This window comes from Pogoniulus pusillus, chromosome 30, assembly GCF_015220805.1.
Source record: "Pogoniulus pusillus isolate bPogPus1 chromosome 30, bPogPus1.pri, whole genome shotgun sequence".
Taxonomy (NCBI): Eukaryota; Metazoa; Chordata; class Aves; order Piciformes; family Lybiidae; genus Pogoniulus; species Pogoniulus pusillus.
The window spans coordinates 3,648,196-3,667,217 of record NC_087293.1 but is presented as its reverse complement, the minus strand read 5'-3'; the positions used below and the strand labels follow the sequence as shown (position 1 = coordinate 3,667,217).

The following is a 19,022-nucleotide window of genomic DNA, read 5'->3' as shown; positions in this document are numbered from 1 at the left end:
CAGCTGACCTCCAGCACAGGAAATCCCACCCACACCGCCCAGCCCACTCGGCTGATGTCAACCAGCCCCTTAAGGTAGCGCTGCGGGGAGACAGGGGCGCGCAGCCGGCGCGGCCCCGCTGGCGGCACTGCTGGAGCGGACCGGGCGGGAGCGGGAGCGGGAGCGCCGCGAGGGCAGCCGGAGCTCGGCCCCGCGGCCCCAGGATCGCCCTCCCGCAGCGGGCACCTCCGCGCCGCGGCAACCCTCGCTGGCGGCGCCGATCTCCTTCTCTCCCTCTTACAAAGGAAAAAACTACAAGACCAAAAAACCCCAACCCAGACAGGGAACGTATCGAGCTCTGCAAGGCTCCTTGTGGGACATTAAAGCTCCGCTAACAGTCGGCTCTACAACAGCGCTCTAGAGCCCTGCGCGCTGCCGCCCTGCAGCAGCGCCCCGCAGAACCAGCACGGCTGTGCCGAGAGGGTCCTTGCAGGAGGAGCGTTGCAGGATCAGGGCCTGCAGTAAATCCAGAAGTAGACAGCTGGACGTAGATTGTGCATTGCTAGATCAGTGAGTAAACCCCTACATTTCACTTAACTAACTCCTGATCCACGGTATCAAGGGCTGCTGCAGCCTGCAGATTTAACTGAGTGCAAACATAAGGTAATTTAGCGTAATTTCTGTTTTCAAATCTATCATTAGCATCGGAGGCAGAAATGAAGCAATTTAAGGTAACATCAGGAAGCTCACCAAGTCGGCTTTCTAAAGACCTCTGTGTGAATAGCATCGCTGTTCATTTTCAGAGGGCACCACCCAGAAGCTCTTCTTACTCGGAAGCAAACCTTCAGACAGAAGGAAGGGTTCAAGATCACTTGGAAGTTTAGAAGTCAAGACCAGGATCAGAAACTTGCTCACCCCCTTCTGCTCCCTTCATCCTCAGCTAATCCCCCCATTTGCAGCTGCCAGCAGGCAGATAAACTAACCACTGGGTAAGGCAATAAAAGCCACATTTGAAGCTTCTGAAGCTTGAGTGTTCTTAGAAGTTTGCCCTTGAAGGGTATATGTTCCAGTTCTGTTCTGAAGAGGCATTATATCAAGTAACACCCCCTACGCCCCCCCAAAAAAGGCAACTGAAGGTCTTCAGCTTTACAGCTTGAAAGAGAAAATTGTGAGCATCACCTTTAATATAAGCCAATTCAGCAAGTTTCAGCTTGAGGGCATATGGTTGGGCCAGATCTCAAGCTTTTGCTAACATCTGCCCCCTTCAAAACAAAACAGACAAATGAAAAAGGTACTCTCTCCCTCTCTGAGAACAGCTTTAAAATTGCCATGTTTTATCCAAAAGGGACTAAAGCCAAAAGGCAGCCTAAAATGAACTCCAGACTTGGGTTTTTGAGGAAAATGAGGGGCAGCATCTACTGAAATGATTTTTGAATGCATGGGGGCCATTAAACGTTTCCTATGCTTCACTACTACTTGTCATGCCAGCCTATTGAAATAAATGATTCTTAAAATCCTTGTGACTATAATCAGAAGGTCACCAACTTGACAGAGAACCAAACTTGCATGCTAATGGGAAAGCCTCCAAGCATGTCTACACCAGCATATTAGGATGGATCAAAAAAAGTCTACTTTGGAAGCAAATCTCTTGATCACCCTCACCTACCAGGATGCCTACTGCTGAGTGGTCTCAAAGTAGGTAACTGAATTCCTTTTCAACAAAACTAGGCTGGAAGATAGCTTTCAGGAGCACACCTAATACACTCAGATCATCAGTTTAGCATCACTTGCATAACCAGAGACTTACTCAAAAGCATTGCTTAGGGCTTGAAAAGTAGTGAAGTGATCTCTCAGGTAAGTCAGATTTGCGCTTTAAGTGTGGCCACGCAATTCTCCTTTCTAGCTGAACAGAAGCATCCTGCCAAGTTTCTAGCAAGAGGTAGGGAACAATAAGCACAAGTTAATTTTAAGGTACATATTTGGAGGTTGGCAATTTATTTTTTAAGGACAAGACCTTTCTGGAGCAGTAACATGCCCTGATATGAATATAGAACTTACTGAGAGTAATGAGGTGCATAAGGAACATTTTCTGATTAGGATTCTCACCTCTCTAGAAGGTCTGCTTCTCAAAGGCAGCTTTGCAAGTGGCAGTACTCATGGTCCTTCCATGCTTCAGAATGATTTTGGACACAATAACACTTCTTCAGTCTCCCTGTCTGAATTGCAGTCTCAATTTAGAGGGTTAAGAAGACTCAGCAGCAACTCAGGTGATTTGGTTGTTTTTTTGGTTTTAGGGTTTTAATTTGTGTCTTTATTTTTATTGTAGTTCCCTAGGCATGCAACACTGAGACAGACTGAAGAGCCAGTGTGAGTGTGTGGCATTGGGGGCACAAAGAACTGTAGCTTTGATAGCAACAAAAGGTGCATCTCCAAACCTCAGCTCATCTTAAAAAAATCACTGTGCAAGCCTGGTCATCCTGTGGATCTAAACACTTTGGCTGTGCAACTGTGCGCTCAAGCAAAGCCAGCAATGCCGGAAGAGCAGTTACAAGGCTACAGTGTCAGGCTGAATTGTGTTGTGAGGTTACCACATTTTTTTCTGCTGCACGTTGTAGATCACCTATCAGACAGCAATACATTTCTGCAGCTTGGTTCACCTCCTTTCCTTCCTGCTAACATTCCAGTTCTTGAGAAGGATGTTTTCAAGACAGAACAGTGCTCAGCAGTACTTTATGCTATCTCACTATTAAAAGGCAAGTACATTTAAAGCCATGAGATGGCTTCACACCTAAACAAGTCACTCTCCTGGAACACCTTTATTTCAAGGAGTGTAGTTTCTGGGTTTGCACTACCTTATTAGCATGCCAGAAGACCTTGGCAGCACTGAGGTAAACAGCAGTGACAGAATGAGTTAGGAAAAGATGTAATGACTACCCAAAGAGCTAGTACAGCTGAAAAGAACAATCTAAAAGTCATCTGGCAGAGTAGGACTAGTAATTGCATGCCTTTATGCAAAATTTTACTCTCAAGTTTTGCCCCAAAAGAAAAGGCCAACCACAAACAGAGTGTGGGAGCCACACGCCAGAGCACTATTCTCAAAGCTGGTAAGATGAACGGAAACTCAGAACAGAAAAGCACCAAGAAGTATTGATTGTCCTGCAATTCTCATATCAAATAATAGCACTAATATTTGGCATACTGGAAGTAGTGAAAAATCCATGGAATCTTTTACTGGTCACTATGCAATTCAGCTTGTAGCAGCTGCTGTCATTAAATCATTACAATAATAAACAATTTTGCTTTCCTTACTGGATTTGCTTACTACAATAAATGCATTTAGCATCCCATGTAGTACCAGCAACCTGCAAGCTGTTCAGGGTCAATGGCAGGACCATGAAGGATCAAAGTTATTTTTCCTCTCAAACTTGCAGTGCTCACTGCAGAGGACATCTGGACCATCATGCGCAGCACAGGGCTGGCAAAAAGTCCAAGCAGAGCTCGACAGCTCAGGGTACAAGCCAGACCTACTAAGCTATCCACTGGAACTTTAATAGAACATTTCTCATGTAGTTGTTCAAGCTTATTTTTATTATACAGATCACAAAATGACTACCCCATAATGACTTTTCAGCAGACTAAACAGATAACCTACGTAATCTTCTAGATGCTTCCAACAGATATTTTCCATGGAGCAGCACTGGCTTAGGGCAGAACTCATGTAAGGTCTTTTTCCCAGCTGCAGGGATGAGACACTTCAAGTTGCATTTATGAGTGATTAAGTAATAATGTGATGAATAAGTAGGCAGACCAAGTCCTAAACCATTCCTCCAAGGAGCTTCTTACACTAGAATGATGTGGGCCTCTGAGCAGTGTTGAAGGTTCACCCACCTAATGAAGTGCAGTTCTCCTCCACTGAGATGCTGCAGAAACTCAGAAAGCCAGCAGCAGTTCATGTACCAGCAAACAAATTAAGATATTAAAACTGATGATCTATTCATATGAAGCAATGTAACTTTAATTATACCTAGCAGAATACTCTTGAGAGAAATCCTCCACAGAATGCAAAATATTCAGTCATTTTAATGTCCAGTCCATCTCTGTTGATGTTTACATAGCTGTAATTGGTTTTATGGAAAAACAATGGTAGAAAACAAAATACTTTCAGCTACTTGAAATGAGGACAGGCAGCACAACATGAGTAGGCAACAACTTCTGACACCATTAGGTTCTCTGTTAACTCATAAGTAAATTGCATATCTTAATACAACAGTTAATATCTACAGTACAGTAAACCATATTTGTAGTCAAGACTGATAAACAACCATCACAAAAGTGTTGGACTTCTTCAGCTTGAAAGTTGAAGAGAAGTTTAAGACTACAGTGTTCATTAAATACTTGCAGCAGTCCACAAAAGAGAGTTTGCTGTACATAACATCTAGTCTAGAATTGTGCTAGCACCTTGTTTGTACTTAAAACATTGGTCATTATACTGGTTAAAAGCATAAGAGACAAAGTATACCCCACACAAACCCCCCTTTCAACATCAATACTTAAAGAAACTCTACAAATATAACTTATGCATCTAATGGAGATTGCATTTTCAGTGGGAAACTGTAGCAAACCAGTTACACAAACAGGTCTTGCAAAGGTGAGTAGGTCTTCAGTCACTGGTTAATGTCTGCTGTGATAGATGTGGACAAAGATATTCCAGACCTGAATTTGCATACTGAAAGAAAGGAACACTGGTCATAAATCCACTGCATAGCTGTAGGTGGTAAGAACTACTCAGCTCTTAACTGGAAGGTTTTTCTTCACAACTTCAAAAATTATTTCCTAATTATATAATTGCCCAAGGACCTTGTTTGTTTTCACAGGAACTAAGTGTGAGAAATCACTTCCTTCCATGCACAATCTACTCTACAGCTGATTACCTTAAACTTTTTTTCATCAAGCAAAAATAACTGATCTGTTGGTTAGCTTATCTTCTGACTCTGAAAATGATACATTGTTAAAGAGGTTAGTAAATGACTGACACATCATCATAAAAGCACAAATTAACAGAGAATGAATCCTTTATGCACACCTCGTTTCACTAAACAAGTCACAAACAGACACTTTGGAATTAGTTTGGGTACTCAAAGTAAGTAACTAGTTTGCCATAGACACCGCAGAAAATACAGCTTTCTAGGAACAAGCAGAACCAGCCAGAACACATCAGAGTACTGGGAGCAGAAGGGCAGAGACGAAGAGTGCTACAGAGAATAACTGGAGAGAGGTCTGGGTTTGCTTGAAACAACCTGACCATTGTTAAGTACTCAGCTTTGAAGGCTGATGGCAATCTGTATAGGTGATCAAAAACCAGTAAGGCAGTTTATAAAGTTATCTCCCCTACAACCTCTGTTTCTGCAGAGCTGCATTTCAATATGATGATCAAACTGAGTAACTCTGAAGCAGTTTTGTCTTAGAGAAAAGTTTTACAAACTTCTTCATTCAGTTTTTCAGAGGAATGCACAGAGATGAAGCAGCATAAGGCATAGCATTTCTGCTGTGGGCTGAGTTCAGCATAACTTGTTACTAGTCATGAATTACAGCATCCACCTTCTGGAGCTGGCAGATTCTCAGACTGAGAAACCCACACCAGTAACTGGCATCATTTGTCTGCAGGTGCTCCTTCATAGGTAGGGAAGGACTGCTCAAGCTGTGGATGCTTTTAAACCAAACACCTCCCCAACACATCTACACAGGATACCAAGAAAGGAAGAAAAAGATGGCATACCTCCACATCTCACCCATCCTGTGCCCCTTCTGCACAGTCCTACCACAGTTCTTCTCATGGTAAAGTGATGTGTACAAATTAAGCCTCACATTTTTTTTCCAGTTACATCCTTCAATTTCTTAACATTAAACAAGTTCCCAGACATTTATGCAACAAAAACTGAAAGAGCTATTCAGACTTATATCTATTTTTCCCCCTTTAAACACAGGTATTTCTTGAGCATGTAGCACCAAAGAAAGATTCACAACATTGTCATGCCTGCATAGTGTTAAGAAGAATTTTAATTGTCTGAGTTTTTGGTATCACAGAGAACTTGTTTGATACAAGCTACCTTATTACACAGGGTGGGGGGGAAATTCCATCATTTACAGTGTTATAACACAGCAAATTGGGTGGTTTGCAATTTGTGAACGAGACATTTAATATCACTTAATACAAGCTTATCCCTGCAAAGAAAAACACAGCTATTCAAAATTAGCACAGGATTTAGAGAACTATTTTGAAGTAGTTTTTGTAATATAAAACTTCAGGCTAATTTTTTTTTTTCAAGACTAACTACTTGTTAAGAAGATACTATTTTGATGCTCTTCAAAATGTAACTATTTCTGAGTTAAATCTACTATTCAAGTGTCCTCAGACACTCCTCCATCCAGTTTTATGCACACAAAACCATTAGTACCAACAAAGGGTTATTAAGCCTGGCTATATGGCATTTTTCTGAGCTTGAAGCAAGCAACATTTGTACAAATTGCAGACTTCAGCTTCACTGATCCTGCTGCAGATTCCATTTTTACTGAAAATGGATTAAAACCTCTTAAAAATCTTTACTTGTACCTTCTCCAAGATTCTGCTATATTCTTAGCAACACTGAGTGCTTAAAAAGACTTTATTCTCTAGCCAGCTGCACCAACAAAACCACATTCCCATTATTTTAGTCAACACTTAGGAGTTACCTTGCCTCACTGGGAGTAAAAGGGGAAGTAGCCACTACTCAACAGCAGGTATGAAAATAGCCTAGAACCCAATTTGTCTTTAGGATCCTAGAGACAAATTAAGTCTCAACAACCCCCTATAAAGTGCAGAAATTAAAGATTCAGCACATTCCTGTACTGTGTCTGAACAGTGAATCAGAAAAGCTTCTCCACAATCATTGTTACTGACACAATACCTTCAACCAGGTTCAGACATTTCAATCACACTGAAGTTATTGCCATTTCAGAAACAAGTATAAGGCAACTGAGACGTTTTCAGTAGTTGCCCACCAATTTAAGGAGGAGCTTTTTGCACTATGAGCCCATCTCTTTTGAAAGAAATCATTCTCATTTCTGAGCCAAGTTGTTACTTAAGGCGCTCTATTGCCTGACAAGTCAGGTTTTATCAGCTCACTCAATAAGCCTCGACAGTGAAATGGTTTGAAAGCATGAGTAACTGGTGACCTGGGCAGGGGAGACAAGACACAACATCAGCCACAACTCTAGCACACTTGCTATACAGTAAGCTACAAAAACAATTCAAGGACATCTCTTGGTAGACTATGTTACATAGAGGAAAGTTAATAATTACAGTGACTTACATAAAAGCTTTCTTTCACTGAGATCAATTGAAAAAATACTTACTGCTTTTTAATTTGTAGACCAGCACACCTATGGCTTCTAAAGTGACCAGAACATTGACTAACCATCCTTTAGTTTAGAAGGCTAAGACATTCTTCATTCAAATGCTATCCAGAGAAATTACTTTACTTAGTTGTCCCTCCTAACTTGCCTCTGAGATTGCAGACTTGGCTCAAGGATGGTTGTAATTCATGAAGTGTAAACATGGATCAGTTAACCTAAACAGGAACGGAAACATCATGCATGAGTAAGTAAAGAGGGGAAGAAGAGAGGGCAATAAAATTAAGCAGTTGCCAATTTCAGATTAAGACAAATTAAGCCATTCAAGTGGTTCCTCCCCTCTTCTGTACATTTGACAGTGAAATCAAACTCACCCATTTTGCTGCCTTCATCACTTTGCCCTTCCAGGCTAAAAATACATTCCCAGTAAGAGTTCTTTAAATAAAAAGCAAAGCCTTTAAATGAAAATTTAAATTTATTTTGAAATTTTAAAATGGAATTTCTGTCAATTTAGACACACTGTTCAACATTATCAGATCAGAGAATTTACAGTGACTCATGGATAAAGATTTTGCTTTTACATTCAAATGTAAAGTATTTCATAATAGCTTTGCTGTTATTTCCAAACCAGAAACACTGAAGAGCATTTTACTTTGCCTTTCCACCATCTTTGTTAATTCAGTTGGTATCTGCTGTACTTGAAGGGGAACATGCACAACACCCAAGGAATTACTTCATTTGAATGAAGTGAGTACCTTAATTACAGTTTCAGATTTAAGAGTGATTCATTGTAGCATCAAAAGGCAGTGCTAAGTAGAAAGACTTTTTTTTAAGGTGTTTTTCTCAAGTGGACTGCAAAGCCTGACCTACTTGGAAAGCCTCCTAAGACAAAAAGGTCTTGCCATCCAAATTTCACATCATACAGTCTTGAACATTAGCAAGTTCTGTCCATCACTATCCTAACACTGTCCTTGCATTCCTGGTTAACCACGAAGTTCAACCAATCAAGACTAAAAAAAAAAGTTATTGCTTACTATTTTCCTTCTCTGTAGCACTAACTTGAGATGAGATAAACAGCAAACGCTTGTAGGGAAGAGATTTGGTCACTTTGGCCCATTCTAACCAGGAGGGTGCCCCTCATTCACATACAACATAATTAACTGCTCCCAAGTGAATGTCAGACCACCACTCTCCAGGAGGCACAGCCTCCCACCACACATCTTAAAAGTTCAGGATCCCTTCAGTTAGTAAAACAAAAAGCAAGCTCCAAAGCCCTGAAAAAAACCTTCCAAATTTGAGTACAATTTTTAATATATGCTGACACAGGCAATCTCATAGTAAGGTACTTGAACAATTAAACACCGTAGTGTAACAGGCTACTGCTGCCTTCACTCAGCAAGCAGCACACCCTGGAAGATCCGGGACCACAGCAGCACCTTTGTGCTCATCACGCATTTGTAATACTAACAAGTTTGGAGAGGGAGCAGAGATTTTGTTTTGCAAGGGGAAAATACTTCTCAAGTCTCACAAAATACATTTTCTCCCCCACCATTAATTAGACTGCCTGATGAGACAGGAATGATCAATCATCTGATTCCAGAAGCATGCTGCATTTCGTGAATCCCAAGCACATTCTCTGCTCAGGAACATAAAGCAGAAGGGTGGAAGGTCTGTTACACTACAGTTTTAGAAGCCATGTAAGTAATATCTATGTTGCCTTAATCTTCCCTGTTGGTAAAGTCTGTTCACCTACAGAATCCCGAGTTACGATGATATGCATCTCAACACTCAATGAAACAAGCTCTTAAAGTATATAGAAAACTCAGTTCTGTCCTCTGATGCTGTGTTCAAGTTTGCTTTATTCACTCTTTCAGATGATAAATAAGTGTTTCCACTATGGAAAAGAAAGTTAGCACAGTACATTTTCATGACTGGGGAATGGATTTTCTGAAGACATCTTCAAAAGGGCAAAAGCTTAGAAAAAACAACTTGAATGGTGAGAATTCAGTTCCTTAAAGTCCCTTGTAAAAATTAAAAAAAAGAGAAAATAAAAAAAGATTAAAAGGAAAAACTGCAAGGCCCAGGATGACTTTTATTGCTTCTCTTCATTTTTTTCCTTGGTCTCTTTCTTCTCAGATTCTTTGCTCTCTTCCTTTACAGAAAGCTCTTCTAGTTTTTCAGCAACTTTATCAGCACTATCATTTTTGTCTGTGCCTGCTAAGAGATTGATTAGGAAAAAATAGTTACATACAGGCAAGCAATGGATTTTCCTGTTACAGGGGAAACAGCAGAGAAGTGGAGAGTGAGTGGGATGGTGTGAGACAGCTGCTATTTAGAAGAAGAACAAAAGTAAAGAAATTCGCCCCTGAACACTGATTATTGCCCCCTCTTTGGTAGTTAACCAAGATATCAGAATTAAAGAACTAATATTTGCATATTTTAGTAACTCTATAAAAGAGCCTAATCAGGATGACTAAGAAACACATACCCTTTGGTCAGCTTTGTTAACACCTGTTAACAGACTCCATACAGTGTCATACAGTAAATGTCTCTGGTCCCTAATTTCTTGCCTATCTTAACAAAAACACACCCCAAAAGTCATGTTCCCCAGTTTGGAACTATGGAATGGGAAGTTCTGAACACTACAAATATTCATCTGTATGTCCTGAAAAGCACAGCCTGCAGACCACTAGTGATCTGTACTTTAGAAAGGCCTAAGTGTTTATTTTACTTAATGAGGATCTTGTCACACAGTGTGTTCAAGGGACCTGTGAAGACAGCTTCACACACATTAACAGATACAAAAATTAAGTATTCTGCTTGCATGGTCTTTATATTTGTGTAGTTTGGGAAGGGCAACTAGAAGGAGGAAATATCACTGTCATTGCAGTGTTCCAAGTTTATCTGCGTACTCTAAACCCGAAAGGCTCCCTTCACAGCCTGCCCAAAAAAGAGCCATGTCCCCACAGCTGTTGTAACAGCCTCCTACAAGGAAGAAGGCAGTTGTCACTCCTGTGAGCCACTACTCTTGCAGACAGGAAAAGCACCTGAACTGAAGACTGCAGTTCAGTACAGAGTGAGTCTGCTAAAGCACAATGGCGCTCCAGTGGGCTATAAACACTCGAACAACTCAGTAAAAGCAGCATCATATTACACTTTTAACCTTACCTTTCTTTGATCTCTTTTCTACTTCATTCTTGCATTCTTCAAATTTTGCCTTGAATTTCTGTGCATCTGTTTCAGTAAAGATAGAGCATTCTTTCATTAGTTTTACCTCCTTGCAGCACTGAATACTTCCAATCTTGAGGAAAGACACAACTTGAGTGCTACACAAAATTCTTGAAGTACACCTTTGTGCAGAAGTAGTTTATTTTCTTTAGAAAGTCATTAAAGCAGTCTATTTTGCAAGATACTTAAGACAATGCCAGAAGCAGCTATTTTATAGTTATTGCAACCCCAGCTGTCCCTACCCTACAGGATTATATGCCAGAGACTCCCAATACAACTATCTGTGTGCAAAAGACTGAAGATTAGCTTTGTACTGCCATCTTTGCCAGATATGCTATACCCTGAAAGACTTCCTTGCCATAATTTCCTAGCACTAAGCAAGCAACAGAGAGCCTGCTTCATTAGTACAGCTTTCAGATTCAATACCCAAAGGCCTAGACTCAAGCTATTCCTGACTACAATAGCTGAGGAAGTGTAACCTGCATTATATTCTGGTCTAAGACACAGCCATTCTAAGCAGATGACCAAGATACAATCATGTTTCTACCAAATACAAACAACAATACACAAAAACTGATCAGCCAAGATAAAAACATCAGCAATTTGGTACGCCAGCTTGGTCTGACTGACCACACGAGGTCACTGTTGCCCCAGAGGAATTCCAAAGCCACTCTGTTCTAGAAGAATTTGCATCTATTCCTTTTCAAATATCCCCAAAACCGAAAGACACTTGAAGGGCACGCTTTGTCTGTTCACTTGTCTTCTGCTTAGTCAGACCTGCAAAGGGTAGAAATATAAAGGCACTACTCCCTCAAGACAAACGACCGAAGCTTAACAACCTCTAACATGAGGAAAAGACTTTCCAAAAATGAGTAAATAGCAACCAAGCCGCTTTTATTTCATATCTGACCAAGAGAAAAAGTAAGCACTAAGCAGGAGGATTAGAAAGACTTATTTGGCTAAACAACGCAATACTGGAGACTTGATAAAAAGGAAGCAAACAAGATACATCAAGGTCTTCCCAGATGTAGGCAAATCCATCTAGCTTCAAAATACACAGCCACTTTCCTAGCCATCTGATGTGCAGGGGGAAGGTGGTGGCTAAAACACTAAACTTGTGGCAAACAGTAAAGTAGGAAATGCAACATCTTCCTTTGAAAAAAAGAAGCAAGGTGAAACAGGAAAAACCCTCCACTGATTTGATCAAGTCCTAAGGGCCTGGAAAAGCTGCACAGTCATTCAGCCCTACTAGCTGATCTGTAACAACAGATCTACCTCCTGTTCTGATAGTAAAGCCACTCCAGGAAAAGCCACCAAGTAGGCAGACAGTTGAGTTTGACTAGTATTTTTCATTGAGTTTAATCAAAATAAAGACGACACTATGCTTCACATAAAAAGAATAAATATCAGCTGTACAGAAACCTCAGGTCAGTATTTCCTTGTTCCTAATGCAAAAATGTAATCTTAACTACCAGATAAACCAAAGTAAGCTGCATGTATTAACCTCTACTCCACAGTGTTACTGCTTTTCTAACTGGCATTATATTTGCATGAAATGGCTTAAGCTACAAAAAAAGTGCCTAAGGCAGAAAGCTCTATAAATATTACTGGAGACCTAATTAGTACACTGTTTGTCAACACATACAGTTAAATGATTAACTGACTTCTGTCAGAGCAGTAATTAGCTAACACTACCATGCAATAAGACACAGCTATCTACACAAGTGGTTTACAGCAGTGTTTAGACAAGTAGTATGACACAACAGTATAGAATCAATGCAAGCTCAGTGGCAGTCCACTCACTCTCTGCATTTAAAAACCGGATTGCCAGAAGTTCAGCCTTGGGGCTTTCATCTGCAAAGTCAGCATGTGTGTTCCAGACCCACGCCCTGTCGCTCCCAGCAATAGGCTTCAGCTCCATTAAGGGTGTGACTGAAAAGAAAGCATTAAAAGATGTACACAGCACAACAGTACATGTTTTACATCAGCCTCCCTAAATCTTACTGACAACTGTCTGTAACTTACGTAAAGCACTTAAAGCAGAATTACTTTTTGGATAACTAGAAGACAATGATGTCCATATACTTGAGAATGTAAGGAAAAAATACAACATGATGCAAGCCCATTACTGTATAAAAGAATGCCAGACTCCCTTTTGTTAAGAAACGGAAAGTTTGAGTCATTCCTTGTTTAAAAGAGATGACACAGATAATAGGAGACATGCAGACACTAAGCATAGCTCTGAATAGCCAAATGGCTTTGGAGGAAAAGGCACCCAGAGAAACAGTATACATTCCTCTTTTGGACACTGAAAATACTACATAAAATGCTTTTTATAAAAATTTATCACCCAATAAGTATAAAGCTCTACTACAAGACAATCTCACAATGCTGCAGTGTGCTCAATACTTTCAATACATTTGTTCCTCCCCAGTAAATGGAGCCTCTGGGACACTAATTACTTCACCTGACTGATTGGAGAAGTTGGAATGTTACTTCTCACACTAAGGCCTTTTTACACCGCACAAAGGTTAAACAGGGGTCTTTTTTCTTCCTAACCCCTGTGTCCTTTAAGAGAAATATAGTGTCTACTCAGTTTCCTGCAACTTTTTGGAGTTAGAGATCTAGTTCTACTTTCTTTTAATACTTTGCAAAAATGAAAAACACTTTATCTGCTGGAGAGAGTCCAGCAGAGGGCTACCAGGATGATTAGGAGACTGGAAGGCATGGCTTAGGAGAGGCTGACCTGGGGCTTTTTAGCCTGGAGAAGAGACTTTGAGGGGGTTTGATAAATGTTTATAAATATCTGAGGGCTGGCCAGGAGCGGGGGGACAGGCTCTGCTCACTACTCCCTGGGATAGGACGAGGAGCAATGGGTGTAAATCGCAGCACAAGAGGTTCCACCTCAACACAAGGGGGAACTTCTTTACTGTTTAAGGGTCCCAGAGCACTTGAACAGGCTCCCCAGAGAGGTTGTGGGTTCTCCTTCTGTGGAGCCTTTCAAGGCCTGTCTGGATGTGTTCCTCTGTGATCTGTGTTTGGTAATATTGTCCTGCTCTGGCAGGGGGATTGGACTTGATCTCCTTGGGTCCCTTCCAACCCCTAATATCCTGTGTGATCCTGTGATCCTTTCTAACGTCTGTGAGTCAACATAAATTCCATGAAGAAGTCTATACTGAAAGCAGATTTTCCATAAGAAACAGAAACACTAACCATTTATCAATTCTGTTTTGTATATCTGCAACATTAATTTTCATTAACAAGAGTTTTGCTTTCACTGATCAGTGACTGCCCTGCTTTCATATTTGCCACGGTAGTCACTGAAGAGGAACACCTGTGTCCTCTGAAGTCTGACTTTGCTGAAGAGATCTGCCCAAAGAAATGAGCATCATTGCTTCTGACATCACATTTGTATTGAATTACCTCAAGCAAGTAATTTCAAGTTATCTAAACGTAGCTTGACTACACACAATACTATACTTTCCATATAAAACCAAGAGTATTACCAAAGCCTTACTAGATTAGTTCACTTGCTACTGCTTATATTGACTTTCAAGTTTGTCTTGCCCTTTCATGTCTATTTTTTATTCAGAGGATTAAAAGAACAAACCTCTCCTGCTCCATCAGCTCTCAATACACATTCTTTTTGAATGAGTTGGCTGAATATACCATGGTCATTTCAGTTTATTTCACAAGCAGAGAAAGGCAGCCACGGATTAGTTTGGGACCTCAATATCAGTTTTCTGATTATCAGGCAACTGTTTCCATCAACTTAGACATTTAGCTCCAAGTAGTAAATTACATAATTGCTTGTCTCATTCTGTTATCAGAACAAGGTGGCATTCATTAATTTCTTATCCTAAACAGCACTAAGGCCATGATTTTTCTACACTATTAATTATTATATAATTAGACACACACTGGGAACAATCACATATCTGTGTATCCTAGATAAATTCTGAAGTATGTTTAGAACATTATCAGAGTCTGAAAAACAAAAATATCCAACCAAACAAGAATTTTTAGACTCGGCCTTGCAGGCAATAACCATACCAAACTGCAGCTTTTTTTTCCATTAATAAAAATACACACTCAGTGTTTCTGACACTTGCAGCCTTGTGTGCAGAGCAAGACACAACTGCACTTACAGTCTAATACAAATCTGCTGCCTCTTTAAAGACACAGCAACTTTCTAGCTACTACCAAAAAGCCACTGAGCTCTTTATCTACAAGATACAATTCTACAAGGTTATTCTTTAAAACAAAAATAGGAAGTATAGCAAAGGAGTAACCTACTATAATGGTTTGCACAGATTTTTAAGGTTTTATCCCTCCTCATGAGGAGGCGAATTGTTCCCTTTTCCTTGTGTTTCAGGAGTTTCACATCACCAGTTCCTCGTTCTTTCCATTCTGGATGGTCATTTGCAGATGCAAATCGGAATAGCTTTGCTCGCCTTGAAGAGAGAATTGAAGGAGTTAGCCTACAGGCAGAAACACTTACCAAAACAGCATGCTCAGCAGCACAGCACAGTTGTCTTGTAAAAAGCCACACAAGAATGAAAACAATTCCTTTTGTAAGATTCCATGTTCTACTTCAGCATATACATTCAATAACTGATACACATTCAGAAGTAGTTGTAAATATTAGGAATTAGATATCTAACAGCTGTACCAAAACCGAACAGGTTCTGAAGGCACTTTTAGGGGACTACAAACACAATTGGTGTTGGCAGCCTTTTGAAGTTGCTAATTAACAGGTTTCACTATAGCCAGAATTCTTACATATTGTGAATGCAACCAATAATATTCATTAACTCAAGAAATCGAGCAGCTTGAGGCTAGATTCCTGTACAATTCCAAGTGCAATGAGTTTGAATGCCTCACTGTCTACTCACTCATTTGCTTTTCACCCCAAAAATCTAACTTCCTATTGAAAAAGCTTAGTGCTGCACTGCAGTGCAACATACCTGTTTCAGAACATCACTGTTTCACCTTCCAAGATGCCAGTGTGCCAAAAGAGAAACAGGAGTAGCTTGGGACATTAGTCAGAGCTGACCCAAGAGACACTCTGAGCTCTGCTAGCAAGGAGTTTATGACACTGCTGTAGGAAAGGAAGCAACTGCTCACACTAGAGACATATGAAAATACACTTCTATTGAAAATAGAAAAGACAGTGACTTGCAATAAGGCAGATGTTGAGGACAGCCACTCTAACAGATGCTCTGATGCAGAGGAATTTTTGTTCCAAAGCAAGTCTTTCCAAGTTGGCATTCAGTAAGCAATTCCCCTAAATTCAGCTATCAGAACAATCAATATTGAAAGATTCCTTTCCTTCTTTACCATCCTACAGACATAAAAACCTACAGAGCACAGAAACGTACACTATTTTTTTTTAACTTAAAGAGGAGAGAAAAGGAAAAAAATTTCTTTCCATCTGATACTGCACATTGTATGTGCAGAGGCATAATGGTCAGAAATTTAATAATCACTTTTGTTTTCACCAGAATCTATAAGAGAACTCAAATCTCTCTTCCAGATGAGCACTATTCTTCTATGATTAAGAAAAAAAGCAGTACATTTTACCTTCTTAAAGCAAAAATATGGATCAAACTCAAATTATCTAAGCCTTTAGCCTACACATTTATTCAGGTAAATGATACTTCTCCAGCAAGCTATCTTGATCTGACCATAAGCCCAATCTAAAGATAAAACTAGATTTACAATAACAGAAAGATCTTGCCCCAGCATTGTACTGCATGTACTGCTTTTATTGTCTCAGCATATCATACATCACTCTCTACAGCTGGAGATGTATGGCAGCAACACTGTTTAGATACTAATTTTCTGCCCAAGACACTTGTTTAGACTGTGATTGCACAACTGCAAACCTCTAATTACCAGCCAAGTTAATGTATTATTTTGGCCTAAAAACCTACAGCCAGATTCCCAAAGCCTGCCCCCTTCTATTGTTCCAGACTTCAGTTTCTTGGGGCATCTTCACCACCAATCTCTGCCACTCCAATAAATACTAACCAATTTAGATTACCACTTCATACACAGAGCCTCCTAACAAATGACCTAGCTTTTTACAAACACACTCAAGAATAAGTCTAATAAACATTTTGATAATGTAGAGAAATATTCTACTTACATCTTAAAGAGCTCTTCCTCATCCTCTTCCAGAGTTTTTATTTCTTGTTCAGGAAGAGAAACTATGGGCTCAAATTGAGGATCGTGGTTAGAATCATCTGCATTTTCAGTAGAAGCATCATGCTCTTCATGTGTTTCCTGGAGAGAGGAAAAAACCATAAAACTTCCTACATGCTTAAAATCTTAATTACTCATATCTGCATTTAAAATAAAAACACTTAATGCCATTGAATGGCTAGACTTCAGGAGCTGAATACCCTGTAGCAGTAAAAAAAAAAAGCCTATTGTTTTCAGCTGTAATGAAAGTCAATATACAGTTATACTGGAGGGAAAAAAAGCACATTTGCAGTGCTATTTGTTTTAATGCTACCTCACTTATTAAATGTCCAGAGACTTGGCCTTGGAGCAAGAGTTCTTGGCTGTGGAAAAATAATTTTTACTATTTTTCCTATATAATGTGTTTCATGCTACTGTAGCACTATTGTTATAGTGCCCAACAACCTATCATGTAACAGGGAAAGAGAAAAAAACAATATATTAAAGCAATCAACTAACCCATCATGGGGAAACCATTACATCCAGAAGTTATTTTAGTCTTATGTATCAGAATCACTGACAATCAAACATCAGTTTGAAGCAGAGTTACAATACCCATGCAATAATTTAAAGTTTTTGGCTTTAAGGCTCATCGAGGAATTTCAGGTTATGGTCAAACAGCCAAAATACTACTTTCTATTTATTTACTTGGGAATTGGTCACAGCATTCATTAAGCTTAAGGATGTGACTCGGGAGTAAATGATAAACATCTCTAATACTTAATATATATGCACTGCTATGAAGCATTTAGTAGAGCAGCCTAGAAGGGAGATTAATCTGCAAGTTTGATGAGGCCACAAACAGCTATCTCAGGTCAAAAGAATCAAAAGAGGAAGGAAAATCAGTCTATACTTCAAACACACTTAAATTTTATTTGTACTTTAGAGATGAAAGAGTCACTCTTACACGGTCTATTTAGAACATCCTTTACAGAGCAGGTACACACCACACACAAAGCAACTGACACGAACAAGTTTATTTTTACTAAACAGTAGAAAAAACAGGAGCAGAGAGGGGAAGGAATTGCAAGAAATGCTGCAAAAAAAAAAGTTCTAGTTACGCCAATAACATCACACCAACTATTAATACTTTTATCTGTCTAGTATTTCGGTATGCAAGGGGGAAAAAACCAACGAAAAAGCTGTTAACACATCTGCTTTAAGATAAACAAGAAAAGTAACACCGGCCAAACTTTTATGTAGTAGTAGGTAGCACATCATCCGGCCTGTGGCTGACCAGTTGGTTACAGAGGGTATGAGAAACGCACAACAGCCACAAGTGAGAGAAAACGGCCCCTGTTGCCATGTTAAGATGCCTCCCTGCCGCGATATGAAGCACATGAGGCTACCCATCTCGCCGGGCCGCGGCATGAAGGGTTCGGTCAGCAGCGCTGGGGGAGGGGCGGAGAAGAGGGAGGAGAAGAAAGGAGGGAAACAGGGAGAGGGATCACTCAAAAGCGCCCGAGCCGCAGACGAAGCCATGGTGCCTACGAGAGGCTCCGGCGCCCTCACGCTGGCGAAGGGCCGGCGCAGGCCGGGTGGAGCGGGCGCGGACCGCCTCAGCCTCCCACGGTCGGTTCCAAGGGACAGGCCCCAAGAGACACACGTGCCCGAGCCGCCTGGCGCGGCCGCGCATCCCCGGCCCCACCGCGCCAAGCCAGGCGGAGACAAGGCAGCACTGCCGTTGACTGTTCTCCGGGAAGGCCCCGAGCCCGTCCTTCCCGACCCCAGGCCTTGCCTGACCTCGGGTCTACAGCCCTGCCTAAGCCTTTCTGCTCCCATGGGCCACCCCACGCCGCCTGCCCCGGCAGGCCCTCAGGCCCTCTCTCTGCCCCTGGCCGGGCCCCACCTGTTTCCGTTACTCTCCCGCCCTCATGGCCGCACTACCTCCTCTTTCCCCCCTCTCCTGCCTCCTCATCAGCTCCAGACCTTCCCCCCGCGGCAGCCGGCTTCACGGCCCTCACCTTGTTGTCCGCCATGGGCCAGGCTCGCTCGCTCCGCTCGCCGCCGCCGCCGCCTGCCCAACCGCTTCCTGCGCGCGCCCCCGCCCCTCCGCCGCTACCTCATTCCCGCGGCCCGCGCGCGGCCGCCGCAAGGCCCGATGGGAGGCGCCCGCCCGCCTGCGCCCCGCGCTGCGCCGCGCTCCCGGCGTGCCGCGGCGGGCAGAGAGCCGGGGACAG

At 41.3% G+C, this 19,022-nt stretch overlaps 1 protein-coding gene and 1 non-coding gene across 2 annotated transcripts; both read right to left on the bottom strand.

Annotated features, from left to right (window-relative positions):
• Positions 1 to 6,018: 6,018 nt before the first annotated feature.
• On the bottom strand, positions 6,019 to 18,910 carry RANBP1 (RAN binding protein 1). Its single transcript, XM_064168416.1, has 6 exons — positions 18,807 to 18,910; positions 16,748 to 16,884; positions 14,893 to 15,050; positions 12,400 to 12,528; positions 10,537 to 10,602; positions 6,019 to 9,585 (listed from the first exon to the last, which is right to left on the bottom strand). Exons 1-6 carry the CDS (start codon positions 18,819 to 18,821, stop codon positions 9,461 to 9,463), a joined length of 630 nt encoding a protein of 209 aa, XP_064024486.1. The 5' UTR covers positions 18,822 to 18,910; the 3' UTR covers positions 6,019 to 9,460.
• Positions 10,322 to 10,454, bottom strand: LOC135189089 (small nucleolar RNA SNORA77). Its single transcript, XR_010307920.1, has one exon. It is a non-coding gene; the product is annotated as a small nucleolar RNA SNORA77 (small nucleolar RNA).
• Positions 18,911 to 19,022: the final 112 nt, after the last annotated feature.